Here is a 23,918-nt window from a genome sequence, read left to right as displayed (position 1 = left end):
AAAGTGAGTTACCCAGCCTTAGTTTAAGTTATATTTTTCTGTTAGTCCTGTTCCTCTGTTCTTTCCTTGGCCCTCGCCTCTTACACCTTCCCCGCCCAGTCTCTGCTCTCTTTTGGCGACCCTGAGCTTTTTTATGCTATGACATCAAACCACAATGCATTGCACTGTTTGTAGTTTACCCAGAGTCTCCATGGCAATAAAGACAGGCTCTGCCCCTTATTCAAATTAAACCGGAAACCAACGTCATTTTGGGCCAATCTGCGCGCTCTGGAGTGACATAATGGAATTTTTAGGGCTAGAAAGCGAGCGAGGTCTGGCGCTGCGCATAGCAGTCGTGCCACCGGGAAAAGACAATATCACCCGCGCGCTGTATAGAGACACACAGGCACGAGAGCTCAAGGAGTCTACTGATAGAAGAGACTGATACAAGTGGATAAGGAAACAGGATCACACGACAATAAGGATCAGCTGATTTCCTCATATTTGGATATTATTGCTGAACAATCGTTAATGCGTATCGCTCAGCACTCCCTCGTGTGAGGGTGTAGAATGGAAACAACCTTCTACCCAGGCTCCGTGAACACTCCGAGGGTCCCCAGCATCTATTCCCACAGCACGATGATGAAGAAGGACATTAATCTAAACCTGGACGACCACAAATCCAACCCTCTCCGGGACACTGACGGACTCCTTAACTCTCCAGACTTAGGACTGTTGAAACTAACCACCCCGGACCTGGAGCGCCTTATCATCCAGTCCAACGGTCTGGTCACCACCGCCAACCCGTCCTCCCAGTTCCTCTACCCGAAGTCGGCCAGTGACGAGCAGGAGTTCGCGGAGGGTTTCGTGAAGGCGCTGGAGGATCTCCACAAGCAGAACCAGCTGAGCGAGGCTGGCTGCGTGGACAGACTGGAGCTCCTCGGAGTCGCCAACTCAATGGGGAGCGGGCTTCAGACTTCAGACCTCCCTGTTTACACTACTTTGAACGGCTATGCTTCCAGTCCGCTCGGAACCACCATCAACTACTCTACGGACACCATCCCCTTCCCGCCGCCCCCGTCTCATCTGGCCAGCGTGCAGCAGCAGCAGGCCGCGGCTGTGCTGTCCCGACTCCAGTCCGCCGGGCTGGTGAAGGACGAGCCGCAGACTGTGCCAGATATGCAGAGCTTCGGGGACAGCCCCCCTCTGTCTCCCATCGACATGGACAACCAGGAGCGCATCAAGGCGGAGAGGAAAAAGCTAAGGAACAGGGTAGCCGCCTCCAAGTGCCGCAAGAGAAAACTGGAGAGGATTTCTCGGCTGGAGGACAAGGTCAAGAACCTGAAAACGCAAAACACCGAGCTGGCATCCACAGCCGGCGTCCTCAGGGATCAAGTGGCTCAGCTGAAGCAGAAGGTGATGAACCATGTCAGCAGTGGGTGCCAGCTTTTACCAAACCAGGTCCAAGCTTACTAAAGCCTCTGTTTATGCAGCTCTAAATATGCTCTGAGGAAGAATACAGGCATGAATTATGAGGAACATTTGCCTTTTGTAACACAGAATACTTATCAGAGACTTGATATGAGGCCATTGTAAATGCACCCTCCAGATAAAGCCTGTTACTGAGAATCAAAACAGGCATTTGCACTGCACAGTGAATGAACTGGCCTTGATGGGAGCTGAAAGTCTACTGGAATAATGACCAGCAGCAGGTGTGGGCTGCAGCCTGAAATCTGGCAGTGTTTTACTGCTAACAGACTTATTTTGTTGCCCTAATGTTTTTTGGGAAGCCATGTAGCAAAGTGCTGGACTGGTGCAGGATAGGGTTTATCTTTGTTTAAGCTGGACAATCTCTACTAGAGTGCAACCAAACACCAGGGTGTCACCAAGTGCTGGCACCCACCGTGTAATATAATGCCTTACTTGTTTACAAGCACTTAGCAATGACAAATATATATATTTTATTTACTGAAACGTTTCTTATTTTACATATGGTCTTACTTTGTTTATTTTTTTGCAAAAAGGAACACTGCATGTCTTGTTGCTCTTGTGTACAGTACCCATTGTATTTTCTATTTTGGTGGCTGCTTTGTAGTTCTTCAGGCGCCAAAACGTCCATGAATGTATGTGTACGTGCTGAGAAACCCTATATATACACATGTGTAAAGGACATTCAAGTCTCTACCTGACATTTATTAAATTCACTACATTACTAAAACGTATGTGTTTTGTTTCTTAAGACAGGAGGATTTGCCTGCTTTATAAAGCTGGAAGGAGCATTTGAAAGACTAAAATATAAATTCTTACCTTTAACATGAGTCTTCTCTCATTCAGTTGTGCAGTAGAGAAGCTGAACCAAACCATAGATGGTCAAACAACTCTGAGGGTAGAAAATAAAACATGAATGCAGTATTATTATGCCCTCTGCTGGGCACAATTATTCTAAACCATTTCTGAAACATCACATGTGCACTTCTTGTAAATCCCTCCCTTTTGGGAATTAAAGTAGAACCGACACAACTCCAGCTTTTATAATTGGTTTATTGATTTCCTCATTTTAGCAAATCTGGCTTTACAGAATTACAGCACAAATTCACACAACTAATACCCGACAGAAAGAACATTTCTATTTACAAGATGGCAGAGAGGGAGGATGAAGAGGAGAGTTGAACATGATCCAGTTTTTTTTTTCTAAGTCACCAGAAAGTTTACAGCTGTAGCAAAACACGATAAATAAAAGTAACAAAAAAAATCAACAAACAATTAAAAAGTGAATAATGCAGTAAGAATCACTGTTTTAACGAAGTGTTCAGAGTATTCAGTTAGCTACAAACATTTTAACTTGTTGAAGCTACTGCACATTGTCTAACAAGCGCTTTGTTTGGCTCCAAATGCCTTGTAGAGATCTCTTTGGAAATAACAGTTACTAAGACCTCCTTCATAAACAGCACATTCGCACACCGACGTACAGTAAGTGCATTATAACCCTTCAGCAGGGTTCATGTTGTTTATATGTGTAGAGAGAAATAACTGCTATTGATCTGTGAGAAGAACAGTCCCCTTTTACACTTCCAAGTCTTAAAAATAACATAAATGATATCAAAAGAAAAACAAACTTCCCTACAAAGCTGTGCGGACATGATAACAGTTTCTCACTGGAATGTTTTAAACTTCCTCTTAAGGAATCATCTTAAGCTTAATATTCACTGTAAACACAAATACATTTTCCCTTCAAAGTTTAGTTTAAGCAAGTGAATACTGTTGAACATCACTTTAAAAAGCAGAGTGCAGATTGCACTGCATCATCTAGGAAGAAGATTATCTTTAAAGCAAATTTAAAGTTATAAATAATACAAAATAAATATGTTTTATTTTTAAAATAACTTACAGGTGTTTTTGCATGCCTTGCATGACTAACTGTTTCTGTACTGTATACACAAGCAGACACATCCCTAACCTTAAAAGGGAAATAAAGCTCATAATCTGACATTTACCATGCCTAAAACCATCATGTTCCCCAAAACGAAAAGATACAAATATGATCCACCGTAACACAAGAGACAATCTGCGTTGATGTAGAGGTCCGCACTGAATCATATGCCTAGTGAGCACAATGTATGCAGTGGATGAAAGTGAATACATGAGAAGGGGGCGTGGGCTTAACATGTGAAAGCTTTAGCCTCCATTAGCTAACCAACTGTTCAAACTGTAGGATGGCAGCTTTTAAATTCAGACAGCAGCTCAAAGAACCCTCCGGTCAACCAGAGTCGGTTAAAAAACATCAACAACATGAATCTCCCACTAAAGCACATGTAGGAATCCAATATCCTCAAACATTATTACTGTATCATTTGTTTTTTTATACATTTATATATATATTATGAATGCATTTCAAAATGCACAACTATTGACTTTAAAACGTTTATACACTCTTTTAAATTTTGAGAGACATCCTTTACCTTTTAACTTATGTTGTATGTCTTAAAAAAACATAGTACATAAAAAAAGTTAAAAACAAAAAAAGACCAAGAATCTAAAATCAAGCAGTGTTCAGAGGCTTTGCAGCTCCGGACGCCGACACCAACGAAACAACTGACATCCAGTTTTGCTAAAAAAAAGAATTTAAAAAATGTTTGGGATCTGGGAAAGGGGCCAAAAAATGAATTATAGAAACAACTTCACAAGCAAACTGATATGAATGTCTTGCTATTCTCACGTTCATTCCTAAAATAAAAAAAGTAAGACCTGTTTGGACTATAATAACCTGAAAAGACTCAATCACAACACTGGGGAGGACCAGTGACTTCACATGCTCAAAAACACACCCAACCAACTCAGAAATGTAAAAAAAAAAATCTATCCACAGCAACAAACAAATCTATCCAATGGGACTAAGAGTAAAACGAATTCAGCGTATTTATACCCAAGTAGGTTTGAGGCGTTGGAGCCAAGTAGGGCCTGGGATTTGATGATAATCAGCATTTTATATTGAAACCCAATTGTAGACACGTCTTTAAGGAATGATGGAGTCTCAGCTTTCACTGGCCTTTTACATTTCTGTTAAGAGACAGTCTGGTGTATGTTTGTGTAAACGTGTGCCAACAAAACAAGAAGAAAACTTGAGATTGTACCTCCGTTACATTTTCTTCACCCCTGCGACTAAATTAGCACTATCACATAATCCCTGTATTACTAACATACAATAAAAAAGAGATTAGTGACAACGCCAAATCTTTGGGGGGAGCCGCTCATGTGGAAAAAAAAGGGGTGGAGAATCTACCTAGTTGTTTGTCTCTATATGGCAGTGTTTGTGTGTAATATGTGTGTGTATGAGAAAGAAAAAGTAAGAGACAAACCCAAAAATGTCTGTGGGCTTTAGGAAAGCAGACAGTGTGTGTGTGTGTGTGTGTGTGTGTGTGTGTGTGTGTGTGTGTGTGTGTGTGTGTGTGTGTGTGTGTGTGTGTGTGTGTGTGTGTGTGTGTGTGTGTGTGTGTGTGTGTGTGTGTGTGTGTGTGTGTGTGTGTGTGTGTGTGTGTGTGTGTGTGTTTGAGAGTGTGTGTGTGTTTGAGAGTGTGTGTTTTTGTTTAGCATGCACAGTCCTGAGTGGACCTCTGCGGCTGCTCCCCGAGCTGCGGGCCCTGCTTGTTGCCGGTGACGGACGGGTCGTTGTTGTCCAGACTCTCGGACATCCTCTCGCAGATGATGTCCACCAGCCGCTCGAAGGTCTGCTTCACGTTAATGTTGTCTTTAGCGCTCACTTCAAAGTACTCAAAGCCTGCGGGGCGGGGGGGGGGGGGGGGGGGGACAGAGAGGGAGAGAGGCCGTGGGTTATGCTTAATGTTCCCAGGTGAAGCTTACCCAGTTGATCCACTTATCTCATGCGAGGACACACCGAGGCTGCGGTGAGACAGGCAGCTCAATCCCTCCCCCTCGTTGTCAGATTGGTGTCAGTGTTTATAAATGAAATCTATTCACCTAATTAAAACTCTTTCATCTGTTCATATGCTATGACTCCTGCTGATCACTCCCCACAGCAATATGCTTTTGATGTACATGTTCCAACAGGGAGAGTAGGAAATGAGACCAAAAACAAGCAGCAACCTGACTCTTGCGTCTCCAGAGGTTGCTTTATGAGGTTGACTGATATTTAGATCTCTTATATTTAAAAAGGTTAATAGACAGTTTAGATTCCTGTAAGTAAGGCTCATTGGCAGAGCTATCTTGATTTACAATGACTTCAGCCTGAAGTGATCTAACATCACTTCCAAACACAGTGAAATGATGTAACGTGGCTACATAGAATCAAGATGACATAACAGTTTGGCGACTACGGAAAGGGAGAGATATTCACAGAGAGATATTAAACTGTTCATTTCCTTAAAAACTACAATTTCTAAGCTGATTAGGATCCCATACATGTCCAGACATATCACAAACATTATGAATTTGATTTATGTTTAGATGCTAAATATACACACCACTGCCTCCTCTTTGTTGGGGTCATGATTATATCAAATGTTTATAAATGGTCCCAGGAGAAGAGAGGAGGGATAGTAGAGGAGCAACAGAGATCAGCTGACTCACCCAGCTGTTCCGACAGCTGTCGGCCCCGCTCTGCCGCCACCACCCGCTCGTCCTCCATATCACACTTGTTCCCCACCAGCAGCACCTGGGCGTTGTCCCAGGAGTACGTCTTGATCTGGGTCGACCTGTCAGCAGAAAGGGGGCGGGGCTCAGCTTCATCATCTCATTTACTATTTAGTTAACTTCGGGGCAGAGCGACATTCTATCTTCTATCCTGATTTAGTCATTTCATTTCTGGATACATATATGAAACCCAATGTAGCAAGCTTTCAGATTCTTTAATTAAAATATATTCTATATGAAATAACTACATGGGAATTTCTTTTTTTAAATCCTGTCATTACAGTATTTTCCCATTTTAAATATTAAGCATAATAAACAAAGTTTTAAGTTAATTTCTAGAGACATACAAAATATATATTTCAAGCTATACACTGACCCTGTTTACATGCATGCACATATACAAGTACACATTCATCAGATTGAGGCAGTAGTTTGATACAAATACATTGGGGTTATTCTCATAAATGGTGTAAGCATATATGGGTAGAACAAACAAAAGCTGAATGAATGAATGAAGAAAATCCTGCACATTGTTGTGTTCTTTGAGTGAATTTTTAAGCATTATTCTTCAGTATAAGAGAGAAGCCTGTCCTGGGGCCTCATTTATAAACGGTGCGTACGCTCCAAAGATGGCGTACGCCAGTTTCTACGCTATGTTTGCGATTTATAAAAAACAAACTTGACGGGAAAACGTGCGGTCCTCCACGCACACTCTGACCCATGCGTACGCACCAAGCACAAAAACGGGAGAGAGGAGAAACTGCGACACCGTTGGCAGAAGGAAGAATGGAGAGAAATATGTGGAAATAATACCATAAATAAAATGTTACCTCTCATCTATCATATATGAAGAATTCATTTTCAAACATTGATTAAAGCCAATCTTAAAATGATTTAACAAACGCCTGTTTGAGACTCCTCAGTGCACACAAAAACATAACTGGGAAAAATAAATAAATACGGATATGTTATTTAAAACCACCTCGACTATGTTAATTTAATGTTATGAAATGTTTTCTCATAAATGATGCGGTAAGCAGGAGGACAGAATTACGTCTACACTGACGCCGTTTTGCATTTCTATAGGTTGTAGATACGAGCATGCTTTTATATATGTTTAATACATGTTTAATCGTGTTCTATGCCGTTTGCCAAGACTTGATAAGTCGCTCGTAAAACACAGGAGGTATTGGAAACTAAGAGCACCATATCTGGTCAATTGTACAGCTAATATAACACCACATTAGTTGTATTTCCTTTAACCGGTGGATATAGAGTTGCTGCGGGGTTGAGATGCACAGGCTGCAGTGCAGACGTTGCGCACAGCTGATCGACAGCTGGGACACAAACCGCCAAATACAAAAACATAATTCTGATCCAGCCGTCATGACTCCACTCCGGAGGGATTCCCCGATCATTTCTTAGTTTCTCATCAAGGGGGGGGGGGTCACCTGTCCCCGGTACAAACACACTGCCTGAGGAAGGCTATGTGTATTCTTTTTGTCATTAACCTTTTTCAGACCACTTATTTATTTTGGTGACAATCGGACCTCCATGCTGCTACTCTAGTTCAAACTGCATCCACCAAACAATATGATTTATCTGGACCTCCCCAAAATAACCAAAATCTGACACGATGTGAGATGTTTTTTTTAACTGTTCTGTCGTCATTTCCTGCTATCTTCTTCCTGCAGTCAGTCAAAATGAATGAATGAAAGGGTGTTTCTTTGACTATTTATAGGCAAATATGGACGTTACGTGAAGCCCGCAAAAGCTGCACCGCATTTCGAGTTGATTGTGATTTATAAAAAGGGAAACCGGCGTAGGAAGTGCCGTATGCGAGTCCTGTGCCGGTACGCAGTCCTTTATGAATCGGAAAATGTCTGTGCGTATTTACTTTGTCCTACGTAAGCAACCTTCCCATATCAATCCAACCCAAGGCTTTATAAATGAGGCCCCTGAACTGTATTTACTATGTACTCGGGTAATGGAGCTTAAAGGCTGGAGACACTTGTGACAGTCTGAAGCAAAACAAAACTCATTATATCTCAATAGATGATTTCATCACAGCAATTCCATTACATGGACATTAAACTATTGAAATACCCCCCAGCCTCATTTTAAATCAACCACTTCATTTTGAGATATGGGAAATGGCAAAGCCACTGGTAAAGCTTCAATAGAGAAAACATTAAGCATAACACAAGTCACCAGACAGGTTTATAATCATCCAAGTTTAACATACAGTACTTATCCAAACCAATTAGGTAAAGAAAGGACAAGGTTGAAATGTAAACAAAACTATCTTTTCTGCTGAGTCACTTTTTGATTCAAGTTTGACTAATTTAAGCAGACATAATTTTTACTTATGTAGCTGTCAATGTATCTGTATGTATACACAAGGGCCTTGTTTTTGAGTTACCCGACTACTAAACACACAGAAAGGCACATAGAGGAGTCACTAACCAGTCTTGAACGGCGTTGAAGGACTCCTCGTTGGTGATGTCATACATGAGGATGAAGCCCATGGCTCCCCTGTAGTAAGCTGTGGTGATCGTCCTGTAGCGCTCCTGACCAGCAGTGTCCTGAAAAAGAAACACACAAAACACAAACAAATAATCAGTTAAACATTATGTTGAAAATGCACTTGCTCATGCAGTTGTCTAAAAAGTGTCAATGTAAAATCAAATCCAAAGCGTTTGGAGACATGAGTGTGTTTGCGTTTGTTGTCTTGTCTTCAGACCGTCACCCAGCGAGGGATTTATGCACGTGCCTCCTGATGATCTCCGAGGTTTAACATTAGGCCAATGAGCATTAGGTATTCCTCTGGTGTCCCATGAAACAAGCAATTGGTCCCAGGGTCAGGCTTTATGGCTCAAGTTAAGAACACTTAAAGGGTATTGGCGTTACACAGCCGATGAAGTGACTCTAGGACTGCAGAGGGCAGCTGGTAACCATTAGAGACGTACAGTAACAAAGACCGTCTCAGACAGATGTGAGGGTGCAAGATAACAAACAGGCAATCTTACTGAGGACAATCCAAGGAAATGTGCCCTATTTCTGTTGATCAAATCTAGTTTGTGCTGTACTGTAATGCCAAAAGGATAAGACGATTGACAAAAAATGTATCTGCAATTTCTCTGATGATTCATTTCAGTTAAAAGCTCATTTCAGGCAAAAATGTCAAAAACTACTGAAGCTTAGTTCTCCAATAGGAGGATTTGCTGATTTCAGTGATTTCCATCATGGTAAAATGAATATCTTTGGTGTTTTGTGCTGTTACAAGTGGGTTGATTGATCATGTAGATCTGGGGCCGTATTCACAAAGGATCTTAGGGCTAAAAGTACTGTAGCTCCTAACTGGCGAATTTAGGAGAAACTCCTAAACATAATGGGCGTGTCAGTCTTAAATGTAGGACTCCTATTTTATTCACTAAGAGCAATTCACAAAGTATTTTAGGCCTGAAAGTAGCACCTAAATTTAGGAGAGCTTAAAAGTCCTCGAGAGGACTCGTAACTCAGTAAGACCTATTCACAAAGAATCTGAAAATGGCTGCGAGACGAACTGTTTTGGAGACAATGGAAGACTGTGAATTGATCAAGAGATATAGGCTAAATCGTGAGGGTATCAAACTTATTGTGGAATTAGTGCGGGATGCAATAACATCGCCGACTAACAGGAATAACCCGATTAGTCCGGAAATAAAATGTTTGGCAACACTACGATATTTAGCAACAGGGAAAATGCAACTTTGCAAGGCCGACGATTTAGGAATATCGCAACCATCAGTCAGCCGTGCCATAAACCAAACCATCAACGCGCTCTCTAGACCACATATCATCCAACAGTTTATCCGGTTTCCTTTGGACAATCAACAACTACACAGGATCAAAGCCAACTTCATGGCAATTGCAGGTATGCCCGGTGTGGTCGGTGCTATTGACGGGACGCACATAAAAATAATTGCGCCATCAAAAGATGAGGACGTGTTCGTCAATAGAAAGAAAGTACATTCCATCAACACGCAGATTGTTTTCATTCATCATGATAGGGGGACTTGAACGGCGGTATGGGCTGTTATTGAAAGTGTTTAAGTGCTGGAAATATGCTCATTGGATAATAGTTTGCAGGGTGCTTTTAATTGCCTCCTTGATTTAATGCAATTTACGTATTTTTATTGTTTGCTCTCTCTCTTTAACGTTCATATACAACGTCATTATCGTGGTCTGCACAAACTTGTCATCATGCGTGTATTCTGCTAACTGCACTGTCCATAACTATTTGATAGGAATACATTTCTAGCCTAGGCTATTTCCTTGTTTTTCGGTGATTTAGTGGGCTCGTTTGTGGGATGTTGCGGATGAGTTTCACCAAGACCGCCTGCTCTGAACAACCAATCACCGTACTGACCGCTTCTAAACTCATGCACGAGAATCGACGTAATCCATAGCAACGGCGCGTCACTCTTAGTGATTTATCCTTAGTATGAGTAGGTCTCAGCGGCTTTGTGAATAACTTTTAAGAAAAAACTCCTACGTAAAATGTTTTAGCGCGACTTAGGAGCACTCCTAGCGGTAAGATAAAATGCTTTGTGAATACGGCCCCAGGGCTATTCAACTACACATTCAGTTGGGCCAGATTTTATAACTACAAAATTCAGCTGGGCCAGACATTCAGCGGCCTGTAAAAAGCGGGTAGTGACACATTTTAAACCAACACATATTACTGCGATGAAAAACATGCCATTTTTATTCATTGTTCATCTAACAAAAGGTAGGTCAAAAAGTGCATAAAAACACAACAAATTAGCATTAATTTAACAGAATCTGAAAAGAAAGTGCACAGTGGTAGCATTACATTTGTTTGCTTTAGAAGTCAAGTATTCAGGTTATGTTTTTTGAACCAGGCACATCAAAAAGTGCATTTACTGAATACAATAATAGCAGTCTTAATAAATGTGCTCACATACAAAAAAAACAGCTAAAGAGCTCCAATGCAACACAAAGAGGTAGTACTGTAGCAATACTATTTTTTCACTTTTCAAGTAATAACAAAAAAATCATACATTTTGGTCACATTTGACCCAGACACATTACAAAGTGCATTTAAATGAATACAGAAAGAACTGTCCAACCCTTCAGTGCACAAACCCATAACAAGGGATACAGGTAACTATATGAATGAATACTACACTACACGCCTACTATAGTAAACTAGGTGCTTACTATCACCTCATTTGTGATTCGTCATCGCTGACTTTCTCGATGGGAGAAGGGACATTTTTTGTTTTGAACAAGAGCAGTGATTTTTGGCTCATAAGATGTCAATGCAATCCTAAGACATTGGTGAAGAGTGCTGTCAGTCAGGGAGCAGCGAGTGCTACTTTTGATTGAGTTCATGTGTGAAAAGCTTGATTCACATGTGTATGTTGATCCAAACATACTGAGCACACAGATCGCTACTTTCTGAACGTTAGGGAACTGCTGTTTTTTGACATCACTCCAAAACTTCGCTGGCCCGTTAGTGCGCTGCATGTCAATAAGTTCCAGTGTATATTTCCCCTTGTCGATGCAGGGGACCACTTCTTTTGCTCTGGTTGATACGTCCCTCTCTATTGCAACAGTGAAGGGGTCTCTGGCAAAGCCCATCATCACCTCTGTGGGCAGAGCAAGTCCATCCAATCGACCGGCAAAGTTCTCTTTCAACCTCGCAATGAAATCTGTCATTACATCCGTGATTTGTGACGGAGATGTGATGTGTTTGGGGAGCGTAGGAAAATGCAGTGTCCGACCCGTGCTCAAGTCGGTCGCGAAAAGGTCCAGCTTGACTTGGATCTGCTCCACAAGATCAATGACCGTTTTGTCTCTGTTTACGCTTCAGAGTTGAGAGAGACATGTTTTAGAGTTGCTATCATAGGACCACCGTTACTAGCACAACTAGATGCACTTTTAAAAAACGTGCTGCGTTGTGGTTTGGTGGTTTCTAGGCAACGCGGAGTGTTGCGTTCATGGTCTGTACTAGTGTAGGAATTTGGCTACGGGAGGCTGGGCCACTCGGGAGTTGGTTCTGGGCCGCATCTGGCCCGTGGGCCGCCAGTTGAATAGGCCTGATGTAGATAATACCCTGCAATTGTTAGTTGAAGGGTATCAGAAATGTCACTGCTGCTGAAATCTGTAATTATATTCCAGTATATTGTTTTGGATGTATTGAATCCCATAAAGTCTTCCATTAAAGAAACCATTAAGGTAGAGCAGAAGTGCAGGACGTTTTTTTAAGTTTGTTTAGCTTTCATTCACATTTTGGATGTGTATTTGTAATATACTGTTTCTGTGGCTGTGTCACTGAATAATGAAGAGAAATATGACAACGACATAAAACTCAAAACACTCAGAGACATCTGTAATTATTATAATGTCAAATGAATTGTGGCCACAGGCACAACTCTCACTGTTACACCATTACTTATTCAGTGCCAGTGGTACCGAGGTGTAGACAGCACAGTGGCACTGAATAATGAACACTGATAACACAACAGGTAGCAATAAGCAAAGCAAGGTAAGTTAGCAAGTCCTTTTCACAACACCTCAGCAGTTCAGTTTTAAGTGTCAGCCACAGAAAAGCAACCATTGGGCAGACAGTGTTTCACTTGCTGCCCCAAATCAAATGTTCACGGTTAACTTCCTCACCCATATCTGCAGCTTTATCCTCTTGTCGTTCCTGTAGATGGTCTTCACCTTGAAGTCGATGCCCACTGTGCTGACAAAGGCCGGCGTGAATGAGTCGTCTGCATAGCGGAAAAGGAAGGAAGTCTTTCCTACGCTGCTGTTGCCAATGATGAGGATTTTAAACATGTAATCAAAGTTCTGGTCTGAAGTCTCCTTCTGTCCGTATGTGGCATTTGCAGACGCCATCTATGCAAGGATTGAGATCAGACATTAATGAGTTAAAAAGGAAATTGCCTAAAACAACAACATCAATTATATTCAATACAATAAAGACAACACAGCAGACATAGATCACAACATCTAACAGGCTTGAATCAAAGCTTCTCTGACAGTGTCTGAAAAACTAGACATTATATAAATCTACAAATGTAGAGCTGCTGTATTTGATCACATCAGATTGTGCAGGTACTTTATTTCTGATATTGTGTCCACTCCCTTTTGTTACAATGTCATACACAATTCTCCTGCCACTGGCTAAAACATTTCATGTTTAAGGCAGATAAAGGATTTTCTTTTTAAATAAGGAAATTGAACAGCCATTTAATAAAGTATTACTGTTTTAGTTTAGGAAATGTGACAGATTATTAGTTTGTATATTTTTGTATAAAACTGTATTTGTTCAAATTGGTTTATAGCATTGAAATCGGGACAGCAGAAAGCCTACACATCTTCAGGCGCAGACTGAAAACTCATCTCTTTCGACTCCACTTCGAGCAATAGAATTACTAACAAAGCACTTATATAAACCTGATGTACTTATATGATTCTGTTTTCTTCTAGTTTGTATCTTCTTGGTCGAATGCACTTATTGTAAGACACTTTGGATAAAAGCGCCAGCTTAATGTAATAGCAAGTAAATAAAATATTAAATAACAATGTATCTACAAACAAACATTGTAACATTAAAGAAACATAAGATTTTTGAAAGGATATACTGACATAAAGAAAAACAAGACCGCCAACATCTAAAACACATGTAAACAAGAAATATTAAAATAACACAAAAAATCTAGCTTTAAGTCAAAGGTTAAAAGGTCTACAACAAGTATAAGAAAGAAAGAAAGAAAGAAAGAAAGCATGTATCAAGACAAAATGTGTTCACTAGACTGACTATTTCTGGTTAGTCTTCTCTCTTTTAACTCATATGTGGCATCAATGATTCACTACCTATAACATAAGACGAATGCACAGAAAACAGAGATGTACTGCTGATCTCCATCATTCATCAGAAAGAAAAAAGAGGCGTTCTACCACAGCCTCATTTAACCCGTGTTGCGTGAGGCCAGGTTACACTCAGCAACACTCATTACTTTATCAGGTCTTAAAATGATGCAGCCGTTTCGCCAAGAGGCTGTGTCAACAGTACCAGTCGATACCCACACACAGGCTGGAGGGTTTCCACTTCATGCCAATAATACCGCTAGGGCAAGGACTCCAAACCTCCGCCCCACGGAAGATAAGAGGACGGAAGTACCGGAGCTTAGCAGGCTAAGCATCAGCTGCTAAACGGACTATCCCTCCCCATCCAGGAGGGCATTGCAGCGATAGCCAGCCAATTATGAATGACCATATGGTTGGACTGAATTTGCCCTGCATTACATTAAAGAAACGCCGACAAACTCTCATACGTCTGTAGTGCTCTGTGCCCGTCTCTAAACACAAGAAGCTCTCAATTAAAACGGCCTTAAACACATCCTTATTATCCAGAGCTTATCTAGCGTTAGCTTGCTAGTGAATACGTAGCCTGAAATTGACACTCTGGTTCACGTTAGCTGCAGAAAAAACACATACATTAGACTACACGTCGTTTTGTCATATATTATTTACCGCCTGTATTAAATATTAAACGGTTGTGAAAGTGATGATAGCAACACAGATACAAATGCAGTTGTTATCCCGTGAAAACGCATGAAATCAAGCTAGCATCGCTACCTTTAATGCTAACACAGCAGACCGTTACCAGTATTTAAAAGTGGCAGCAGGAGCTAGCTAAGCATCCCAGCTATGTCAAATGAAGGTTACTCTTCTTATTTACGACTAAATGTTGAGTATAAATCCAGGGTATAACAAGCGTGTAACCATCCACTGAAACTATTAGACTTAACACGGCCGCGCAATGACAAAAACAACGCAGTGTTTACCGTGAAAGGTGTGTTTAATCCTCAGCTTCCCAGCAACGACTAGCCCAGTCAATGCCCAGTTATGCACCTGCAGTAGCTCCGTGCGCCTCTTGAGTGACAGCCCCGGCATAAGCGGCTACGTACCTACGTATAGAGTTTAAGGACGATTGGCACGAGGATTGACCAATCAGAGAAGAGGATCCGTTCATTCACACAGAGCCCTGCCTCCACCCATTTTGTAAATTATTGCGGGGGTTTGATTCAGTATTTAGCTGAGGCTGAAAAGTGAATGAAGAAGGTGTAAACGTTGTAATACAACAGAATAATAAAATAGACAAATGCAATTACAGTAGAGCAAGAGAGGGGCATGTTTTACTTTTTTTTTACTATATTATTGGATTGTAATTATTGATTCACAATGCTAAAGTTGGTAAAGGTGAAGTTAATGACGTTATAAACTTCTTTCTGGTGAAACATTTGTATTTATTTAAGTCTGCAATGTAGTGCAATACAATATGAAATAGCTTATATTGTAAATAGACTACTCAAGTAAAGTATAAGTACCTCAAAATTGCCCTTAACTTTAGTACTTTTTTGACCGTCATTAGTTAATTTTCAGCTTTTGTTTTGATCAGCAAAAATAGACCTTATCAAAAGTATAGTTATTATGAAGAACGGTCTCGTTTGGAGTTATGTTACCACTGATATCCTATTATTGTATTATATTTATTACAGGTGCATAATCATATGCAATATTTGACTATTGTAGTTGTTAAATGCATATTCTTTTAGCCATCTCTTGGGGTTGTTTAATGCATTATATTTCATAAGCCCACATAACTGAACAATCAGTTGCATAGTACGATTTTCTAATGACTTACCATCAGCAAGCTGCTTCCTTTTAGGAGGTTGGTTTAGTTTCCTCAACATTTATAGAAAAAGACATCAAAGAGTGAATCGTTTTTTCCTTTATTGGCAAGGCAAACAGTTCTAGTTGGAGAGAGGGCTAACACACCCACAGTTAAACAGCAGAGTTTGGATTGTCAAAGCTGCAAAGTCTTCACGACCAATATTCATAAAATCTCTAAGAACAGAAAACTGATCTAGGATGACTTGAGGCCGTGTGACTATATTATCTTCACTATATATCAAAGAAGTCTCAGATCAGCACACTTACTGTAAGATCGTGAATGAATGTGTGATCAGATCATTGAAAACAGAGGAAAACAGGAGATGAGAGATGTCTCAGAAATATGTCACTAAACTATTTTTATACCAAGAAAAACATGAAAGTGAATATTTTTGCTTATGTATAATGTTATTCGCAGACATCAAGAAAAGAAAAGAGAAGGGGAAAAAAAAGCTGAGTTACAGTTGACATCTGTCCTGTGTGACTTTCTCACACATAAGTACTAAACCTCAGACTAAAATAAGTCTACCGTTCCATCGTTTCTGACAGGTAATACCGAAATAATAAATAAACTGTACATGAAGCACTGTGAGGAAAATGTACAAAGTCAAACAATTAGTGACATGCAGAGACAGACTGAATCCTTGCATGTTGTGCTGGTTGAGCTGTTGTTAGATAGTCCTTAGTGTTGAAGGCATCCTTGAGTGTTTGTCTGTTTGGTGATGTTTATGGCTACAGAAAGGATTGCACATGTTTTACTCCAGCATGTCAGTTAACACATCTATGAAAAGAATCCCAAGTTTGAAGGTAAGGCGTTCAGCTCGTTCACACATTCAAATAGTTTTCACTCTGTTTTATGGTTATAAAATAAAACAAGTTTTTCCACAGGTCAAGTTCTGTAAGATCTCTATATTCTTCATCCTGCAGCCAACGTCATGCACTTCAACAGAAGGCCTCTTTTTCATACACTCATTTATAAAAAGGACAACAAAAAACGACTTCAGTCCCTCCGAAATCCGACCTTTAAGAGCTGTGGTGCAGCCCGTGCAATTCAACTCAACCACCAGCCATCAGAAAAACAGTGAAACAGTCACTATACATGTTAAATTGTACTGGAAGTGCAGAACTGTAAAAGTACCATACAAAGTGCTTTGGTTTATTCTTAGCAAATACATCAAAAAAGTCAACCCAGTCATTCACTCTCACACAATAAACAAAACACTGTATTAAGACAATATCAGTTTCAGTTACCGTTAGAACTGGAGTTTAAAAACAATTGTAACAGAGACACTCGGGTCAGATTGGCACACAGTGTGCTACAATCAACCAACTTTATCAGCCATGGATGGAAAGTAGCCAGTGGCAAAATGGAAATTACAGTACGGGTTGTGTCATGCTTGCTTGGCACTTGTTTGTCATTGACTATGTCCCTGTGAAGAGCAAAATATTGATCAATGAGGAAAAAAAAGCCATCCTGGTTTGTTTGTTTCTACAGTTACAATGATGCTGACATCCGTCTTTGCAACCCTTGTGCTTGGATGCTGTGTGACACGTCTGTAGTTACCATGATGGATTTGTATGGATAGTTTGATGCAGTTTGTAGATGTACTGTAGCGTTTAGCTTTTGCATGATGTCTCCGCTGGTTGCTTGGCAGCCCTTCCAAAGCTGTTTTGAAGTCAACAGCCATGACATGTGTTCATGTTTTGGCTCAGTCCCAACTGTAAAGTGCTCAACTTGAAGGGAAACCTATAAAAATGGGTGCCAAATACTAAGAACTCAAGAATTAGTGACTTGAAATGTAAGTCAAAATAGCAACAAAACTGAAACATTACTGATATTTGGGCTAGTCCTGATTTTCAATGGGTTTTGAATATAGCTTTGCAAATCATTTGCCTCCAATGCCAGAACTTTAATTCCACATGTCGACACTGGGAGGCACCACATGCACAGCCCACATAGCTGGATGTAATCCCTGACTGAATAACACTACGCTGACCGTGGTTCATTATTGTCACCGACAACATCATAGTTTAGGTTTATAAAAATGGAAATAGTGAGCCTGAAACACTTCTAAAAAACTTACATAAAATATTATGCATTGCATGCCATTTATAGCAACACTACTGTTTGCAGAACATAATTAAATAGGCTGTGTAAGCTGAAAGAAGTGCTACGTATACAATAATAATGATAGCGCCACTCAAAATGTTTGCTACATTAAAAATGACTGCATAAAATCATGCATAGCTCCTTTCTGCCATTACTTTGCCTACACTGCTTTGGAGTCTGCTATTTACTGTACCTTCATTGACTGCAATTCAATGGACCTAAATAAAAGACAACAAAACAAACAAAATAAGAACTAAGAAGGCAGGGTGAAGTTTGGCAAGATGTCTTAAAATATGTTTTCACGCTCATTCATAGCTTCCTCACTTTCTTCACAAAGAGGAAGACATTTCTGTCTTTGTTGAAGTAGACCTTGGGTTGGCTGGTAAAGGGGAAGTTTTAGGTTTAAAACTTCTTATCCTCGTTGTAGTTCATCCACAGTACGTCTGACTGAAAGACGCAGAGCATAGAGGACAGTTCAGAAACTTGGTTTCCTGTCCTCTATTAAAATGTCCATCTGTTTCTCTCCAGTGCAAGTGACTGCTGGGTAAAACTGCAGCATTTTTTTAACACCCTCCGCAACCACCGCACTCACTTAATCCCCACCCTAGGTTTGCTGTGATTTTGTCCGCAGAAACCAGGTTGGTTGGAGTGGGAGAAAGGGAGTCAAGAGGAGGCACCGAGATCAATAAAAGAAACAAAAAAGGCCAAAAGAAATACTACTTTTGGCGGGTGCTATGTCCCAAGTCTGAAGCGTGGGACTCCAGAGACGCCTTCATTCTCTGTTTCTCTTTCTTCAGCCATTTCTTTATCAGAGTCTAATGAAAACGTTCTGACTGAATCAGTGGTGAGCTTTTTGGTGAGCATGCGAGACGTGGACGAAACTGAATCCAATCCGCTGCCAGAATCACTTCTGGAGAGTTCGGGCCCCCGACTGCCACTGTAGCTCTCCTCTTCCTCGGGAAGACTCTCATCATCAGACTCTCCCTCCTCTTCCAAGGTCAGCTCAAACTGGAACTTGTCCGCCGAAATAGAGCCGCTGCCCCCACCGAGTGCTGAGGCTTCCCCGGTGAGGGCTCCCTCCTCGGGGCCCTCTGGGTGGGGGGAGGGGCTGTGGGGGATCATGCTCTGGTACCACTCTCTGTTATCCTCTAGTGTGTCCAGGATCTCCTGAGCGTCGGGGTGCACCAGGTCGGCCCACGTCTCCCACAGAGGGTGAACAATGTAGTCAATGAAACCCACCTAAAGAGCGAGACAAAAGTGTTTTTTTCAGTACCCTTCTTGCTAAATTCTCTCCACCATTGTATTTGTTATTTATTTCATACACCCTTGTTAGTCCCACAGAGGGTACATTTATATTCTGCATTTGACCCATCCTAGTGCTTGGGAGCCGTATTGCAAAAATTGAGTAGATTTCATGAGTTAAATATTTCAGCTCTAATATTGTACCTGGTTCTTCTCTATGGAGGCGTTGTGTTTGTCACACATGGGGCTGACCTCCATGCCCTTGTCTCTCTCCCTGTCCCCCTGGGTGAAAAACTCCACCATAATGCGATCGGTCCACTGTCGGTACAGCTCCAGAGGCTTGGTGGGGTTGCTCAGGTCTGCACAGTGCACCATGTTCTGAAGGACCTACAGTGAAATACATGAAAAAATCTGCCTATTCAGATATACAGCACACATGTTTCTGTTTGGTTTGCTTTTGTTTTGGTTTCCATCAGGCCCTGAGATTGAACATTGTACGGCTAGTTGTAACTTAGTGAGCAGTTCTGTGTTAAGTAGGAAGTGCACAGTCTGTTTTTTAGCTTTCCTGCTGGGAACATACATGGTGCAGACCGGATTAAACTGAACTAAAACAGTCAAGTTGGAGGCTGTAAAAAACAAATCAATTAGCTGAAAGAGGTTACAATGCTCTGTAGTGCTAAGGTAAACTACAAAATACAGTATTTTTTTCTATTTAATGTGAACATATTGAAGCTCTTAAAATTAATAATAAACCGTTTTTTACCTGTATGCGGTCTGAGTAGTTATCCAGCAGTAGCACTCCTAGACTGGTGACTTTCTTGGTCTCCACCATAGTTTTCAGGTCTGCCAGGAGGTTCATGTGTTTAGACATATCTGTAGCCAGCACCTGTAGATAAAGCAACCAGATTTAAAACGATTGTTTGAATAAACAAAGTGTAATCCCTGAAGTGAGAAAGATCAGAACTATGTCGCTAATCTTACCATATCAATGACCATTTTGCGCAGCGACTGCCTCTGCTTTTTGCTCAGGTTCTGAAAGATGTCACAGTTATCTTCCTGCAGAAGCTTGAAGCCAACAGCAAGGTGGTGATTTTCCAGCACCGAGGAGTCATTGTACATCAGGGCCAGCTCAGAGTCTGAATGCAAAAACAAAACGTTTACAGACAGCACAGTAAAACACCAAAATGGGAAACACAAATCTACACAGACACGTGTATACAGACACTCAGCACTCACACACTTTCAAATAACAGCTGTGGAGTTATTCAAACTCACTGGTGTTGATGAGAAACTGATTGGAAACTCCAGGGTGATCCACATCATGGATGCCGCTTGCAAACAGAGCGGCGAGGATCTCCAGATCAGTAAACACAGCCTTGGATGAGACACGAAGGAAAATACTGTCAACATGTGTGCATGTATTTGTGTTAATGATAATGGAAGTACGAATCTGCCTCCCTTGGTAAAATTACAAACCCTACCTCCAGAGCAGGCGTGGACAGTAGGACGTGCGTGGACTGGACCACGTCTGCAGCATGGATGTTGTTGTGGTAGGCCGTGTCGGCATGGTAATGATCCTCCAAAGTCATCATGAAGGTAATGAAGGTGTCTGCGGGAATCTTAAAGGACTTCAGCAGGTCACGCTCCTACAGCAGCAGGAGAGAAGGACAGTCAAGCTCAATCATTTACTAAAATGTGAGTTCATTCATTCAAATACTGTCTTGTTCGTCAATTTACCGTAGCAAATGTTGAGAAAGTGAAGAGTTACCTGGAAGACACTGTACATGGTGACCGTAAGAGGGCGTTTCCCAGAATACTCAGAGACCTTGAAGATGTCGATACCCCATCTGTTTATGTCCTCCAGTTCCTGTTGTCGGACAATAAGCACAGATATACATCATTACAACATACTGTACAATGGAGAGTAAAAATTAGCCATTTGTGACCACACCTTTGCTAGAAGTCCTTCCTGGCTGGAGTTGACCCCAAAGCGAGGGATGGTGGAGGGGGCGAGGCTGGGGCTGTGGGTGGCCTTTTTCACACCGCTGATCTGAGACATGGGCCGTTTTTTCTTGTCTTTCTCCTTGGCCGACGGAGACATGATGTCCATGTCATGTTGCTTCTCTGTCAGATAAAGACAGACACAGCAGTCTCTTATTTATTACATTTCAAACGCTAACCATATCACACATTTATCTGATACATATGTTTATGTGCAGCAAGTGCATTGACCAGAGTGAAAGGTATCTTACCGAGGAAGGTGCTGGAGATGAACTCAGACACCTGGTTCCCTGAACGGCTGGTTTCTGACAGCTGGGTGAGCTCTCGGTTCAGCATCCTCTTGAACTAAGGACAAACACACACAAACATTCATTAATCAAACTCTTTTTGGATCAGGATAGATAACATCAGCACAATCTGGTTTTTTCAGTCAGGAGAAACACTTGTTGAATGCCATCAGGTTTACATCCTGCTCTCTATGTCCAAGGGTTTGGTGTATGTATGTACTGTATAGAGAGATCAAGTAAATTGTGTCATGCCACAAAGCAACTCACAAACTTTTGATTCCCCTGAGTTTGAAGGCAGAAGATGTCCTCTTGAATAATGCCTAACTTACTGGAACTCATTACCAGAGGTCACTTTGACAACTATAATCATCTATAAATATAACCGCAATACTTACACCAACAACATGTAGATGCCTTCTTTTAAGCATTCACATGTGTTGTTTTTCTTCTCACGTCACAAAGTGCAAAAGCCAATGAAAACATAAAACACACAAAGAGCAAGTAGTCTGCTGCACCCAAACACATGCATATGGATTGGTTTATCAAAGATAAAGTCCGCTGTCTCATGTCAGCCACCAGTTTTTTACTTTTTCAAAAGAGCAACATGTGAGCAGTGCTCATCCCCTCCCGCCCACTTTCGCCCTCGCTTCGACTTACCTGAATGAACATCCACGACACAGTGATGAAATAACTCTCTTCTGGCATTTCAGCGCAAAGTCAAGCATGGGAGCAAAAATAAAACTGAGTGAAAGAGCTGAGCTTTCTGGTCCTCCTAAGGGAAGGGACTCTTGGTGCTCCTAAACTGATGGACTGAGCAAAATCTAAAGTTAGCAGGCAGTCCACAAGAAGAAGCTTTGATCAGTACGAGCTGAACAGATTAAAACAAAAACCCTGTTCAGAGGTCCACGGAAGAAGAAGAAGAAGAAGAAGAAGAAGAAGAAGAAGAAGAAGAGAGTGGAAGCATAGTGGCAGGAATGCTGAGGGATGCGAGGATGCTAGGCAGAGAAGCCTGTGCTCCCCCTGACTCTCCCTCATTCACTCAGTTACTGCCTGCTCCTCTGTGTGTGTAAACAGAGGCAGAACGAGGTACTCTAATCTCCGCCTCCTTCCAAACATGCCTAAGAATAGAGGCCAATCAGACGGCTGCTGCAGCAGAGGCTGGGAGAGACGGAGGGATCTCATTGGTGGGGGGATGCACTCAGTGGGCAGGGCTGAGTGTGACGGAGGCAGAGGTTGTGGGACACACCATGTGCACCAAGTTTGAAGTAGACATGGAGGAGAAGCTCTGATAGGATGGAGTGGGGGATTTCATTCAGGGAGCCAAAAATAAAAACAGTTCCCGAATCGACCTTATGAATATGATTGTAAACAAAGTATTTTGGCACAAAGATAAGCTCCAAACAGGCTGCCTAAGCATCATTGAAATGTTATGTTAATGAGTGGAAATAAACTAAAGCTGCACAGAAAAAACACAAACTTTTAACTTGGCGCAATTACTCTTTATAAAATCGGCAACCCAACTTTACACTTAATTAACTATGTTGTAACATTCTGAATGGACTTAAATGAGCATTGCCTTAACTGAGCTATTTAAACATTTAACATTTGAAAAGTCCATAGAGTTCTCACTCTTTTTAGGAGTCATGTATTAAAGAAAACTGTTTTGTGACAGAGATGCAGAAGCTGCTCATTGACTGATCTGGAGAAATGGGCTGGTGCGTAACCATGTGGCATGTGTAATGGTATATGTATCATGTATACAATGGGGAGTGTGTGTGTAAACATGAGAGAGCCTGTGCATATTGTGTGGGCGGTCTAATTGAAGAATCATTAAGCCTGGAGGAACGGATGTGGGGGATGCCGTTGCATCTTCAGCTCCACCTGCCTCAGTTGATTTGTCTGCAGATGTGTGGGGGGAGGAGTGTGTCTAGTCACTATTTGCATACACGAAACCAACCCGCTCATTCACTAAATCAGCCCCTCTCCACTCTGTCGATGGATGGAAGATGCGCTTCATATTTTCATGATGGTTTCTTTCTAAAAGTGAGCTTTCTGATTTGTTTCAGGATCGCTGAGGGCTCACTGTGTGTTTGCGCATTTTGTTAGTACCTTGTTGGAAGCCATCTCGCTGACAGAGTGTCGAGTTTTCAGTGTCTCCAGTTGCTCCAGACACCAGTCCAGCTCATCCAGAGTCTCTATGGCCAGCTGCTGGTGCGGCTCCTCTGTACAGGACAAACACAGCAAGGAATTATGGGAAAGTTACAACTAGTAGAGACTGCTCACATTTTGATTCAATTCCCAAAAAGTCGTTTTACTGTTTAACTTTCTGTTATTGTTGATTGAGAAATCTAAATAAATGTTTATGTAGTTGTGGAAGGCAACTATACTGTCACATT

At 41.4% G+C, this 23,918-nt stretch overlaps 3 protein-coding genes across 8 annotated transcripts in view; 1 reads left to right on the top strand and 2 right to left on the bottom strand.

The window, feature by feature from the left end:
• Nucleotides 1-240: 240 nt before the first annotated feature.
• On the top strand, nucleotides 241-2,197 carry LOC307019508 (transcription factor JunD-like). Its single transcript, XM_079650482.1, has one exon. The coding sequence runs from the start codon at nucleotides 550-552 to the stop codon at nucleotides 1,453-1,455; it is 906 nt and encodes a 301-aa protein (XP_079506608.1). The 5' UTR covers nucleotides 241-549; the 3' UTR covers nucleotides 1,456-2,197.
• A 303-nt stretch (nucleotides 2,198-2,500) lies between these two features.
• Nucleotides 2,501-15,123, bottom strand: rab3aa (RAB3A, member RAS oncogene family, a). Its single transcript, XM_079650483.1, has 5 exons — nucleotides 14,994-15,123; nucleotides 12,814-13,038; nucleotides 8,593-8,711; nucleotides 6,064-6,188; nucleotides 2,501-5,254 (listed from the first exon to the last, which is right to left on the bottom strand). Exons 2-5 carry the CDS (start codon nucleotides 13,036-13,038, stop codon nucleotides 5,064-5,066), a joined length of 660 nt encoding a protein of 219 aa, XP_079506609.1. The 5' UTR covers nucleotides 14,994-15,123; the 3' UTR covers nucleotides 2,501-5,063.
• Nucleotides 15,124-15,927: 804 nt separating this feature from the next.
• pde4ca (phosphodiesterase 4C, cAMP-specific a) overlaps nucleotides 15,928-23,918 on the bottom strand; it is a 47,855-nt gene continuing 39,864 nt past the window's right edge. For 5 of the 6 annotated variants that reach the window (XM_079649450.1, XM_079649453.1, XM_079649451.1 and 2 more), the window contains 10 exons: nucleotides 23,632-23,744; nucleotides 21,487-21,580; nucleotides 21,186-21,358; nucleotides 21,003-21,101; nucleotides 20,716-20,880; nucleotides 20,510-20,609; nucleotides 20,216-20,370; nucleotides 19,998-20,120; nucleotides 19,439-19,621; nucleotides 15,928-19,231 (listed from right to left, as the gene is read on the bottom strand). In XM_079649450.1, the coding sequence (XP_079505576.1) occupies nucleotides 18,725-19,231; nucleotides 19,439-19,621; nucleotides 19,998-20,120; nucleotides 20,216-20,370; nucleotides 20,510-20,609; nucleotides 20,716-20,880; nucleotides 21,003-21,101; nucleotides 21,186-21,358; nucleotides 21,487-21,580; nucleotides 23,632-23,744 (1,712 nt within the window). In that variant the 3' untranslated portion in view covers nucleotides 15,928-18,724. The other variant, XM_079649455.1, reaches the window with a different exon arrangement.

Source organism: Notothenia rossii, assembly GCF_949606895.1.
Source record: "Notothenia rossii genome assembly, chromosome: 9".
Taxonomy (NCBI): Eukaryota; Metazoa; Chordata; class Actinopteri; order Perciformes; family Nototheniidae; genus Notothenia; species Notothenia rossii.
Note: the sequence above shows the minus strand (reverse complement) of the source record. Positions and strands in the feature narration are given on the sequence as shown.

What these genes read in the sequence shown, in the direction of transcription:
- LOC307019508 (XM_079650482.1), top strand. Translation starts at nt 550, where the DNA reads ATGGAAACAACCTTCTACCCAGGCTCCGTGAACACTCCGAGGGTCCCC.
- rab3aa (XM_079650483.1), bottom strand. Translation starts at nt 13,038, where the DNA reads ATGGCGTCTGCAAATGCCACATACGGACAGAAGGAGACTTCAGACCAG. An exon ending in TTCAACGCCGTTCAAGACTG is followed by an intron (nt 6,189 to 8,592) that starts GTTAGTGACTCC and finishes TTCTGCTGACAG; the next exon opens with GTCGACCCAGATCAAGACGT. An exon ending in ACAGCTGTCGGAACAGCTGG is followed by an intron (nt 5,255 to 6,063) that starts GTGAGTCAGCTG and finishes CCCGCCCCGCAG; the next exon opens with GCTTTGAGTACTTTGAAGTG.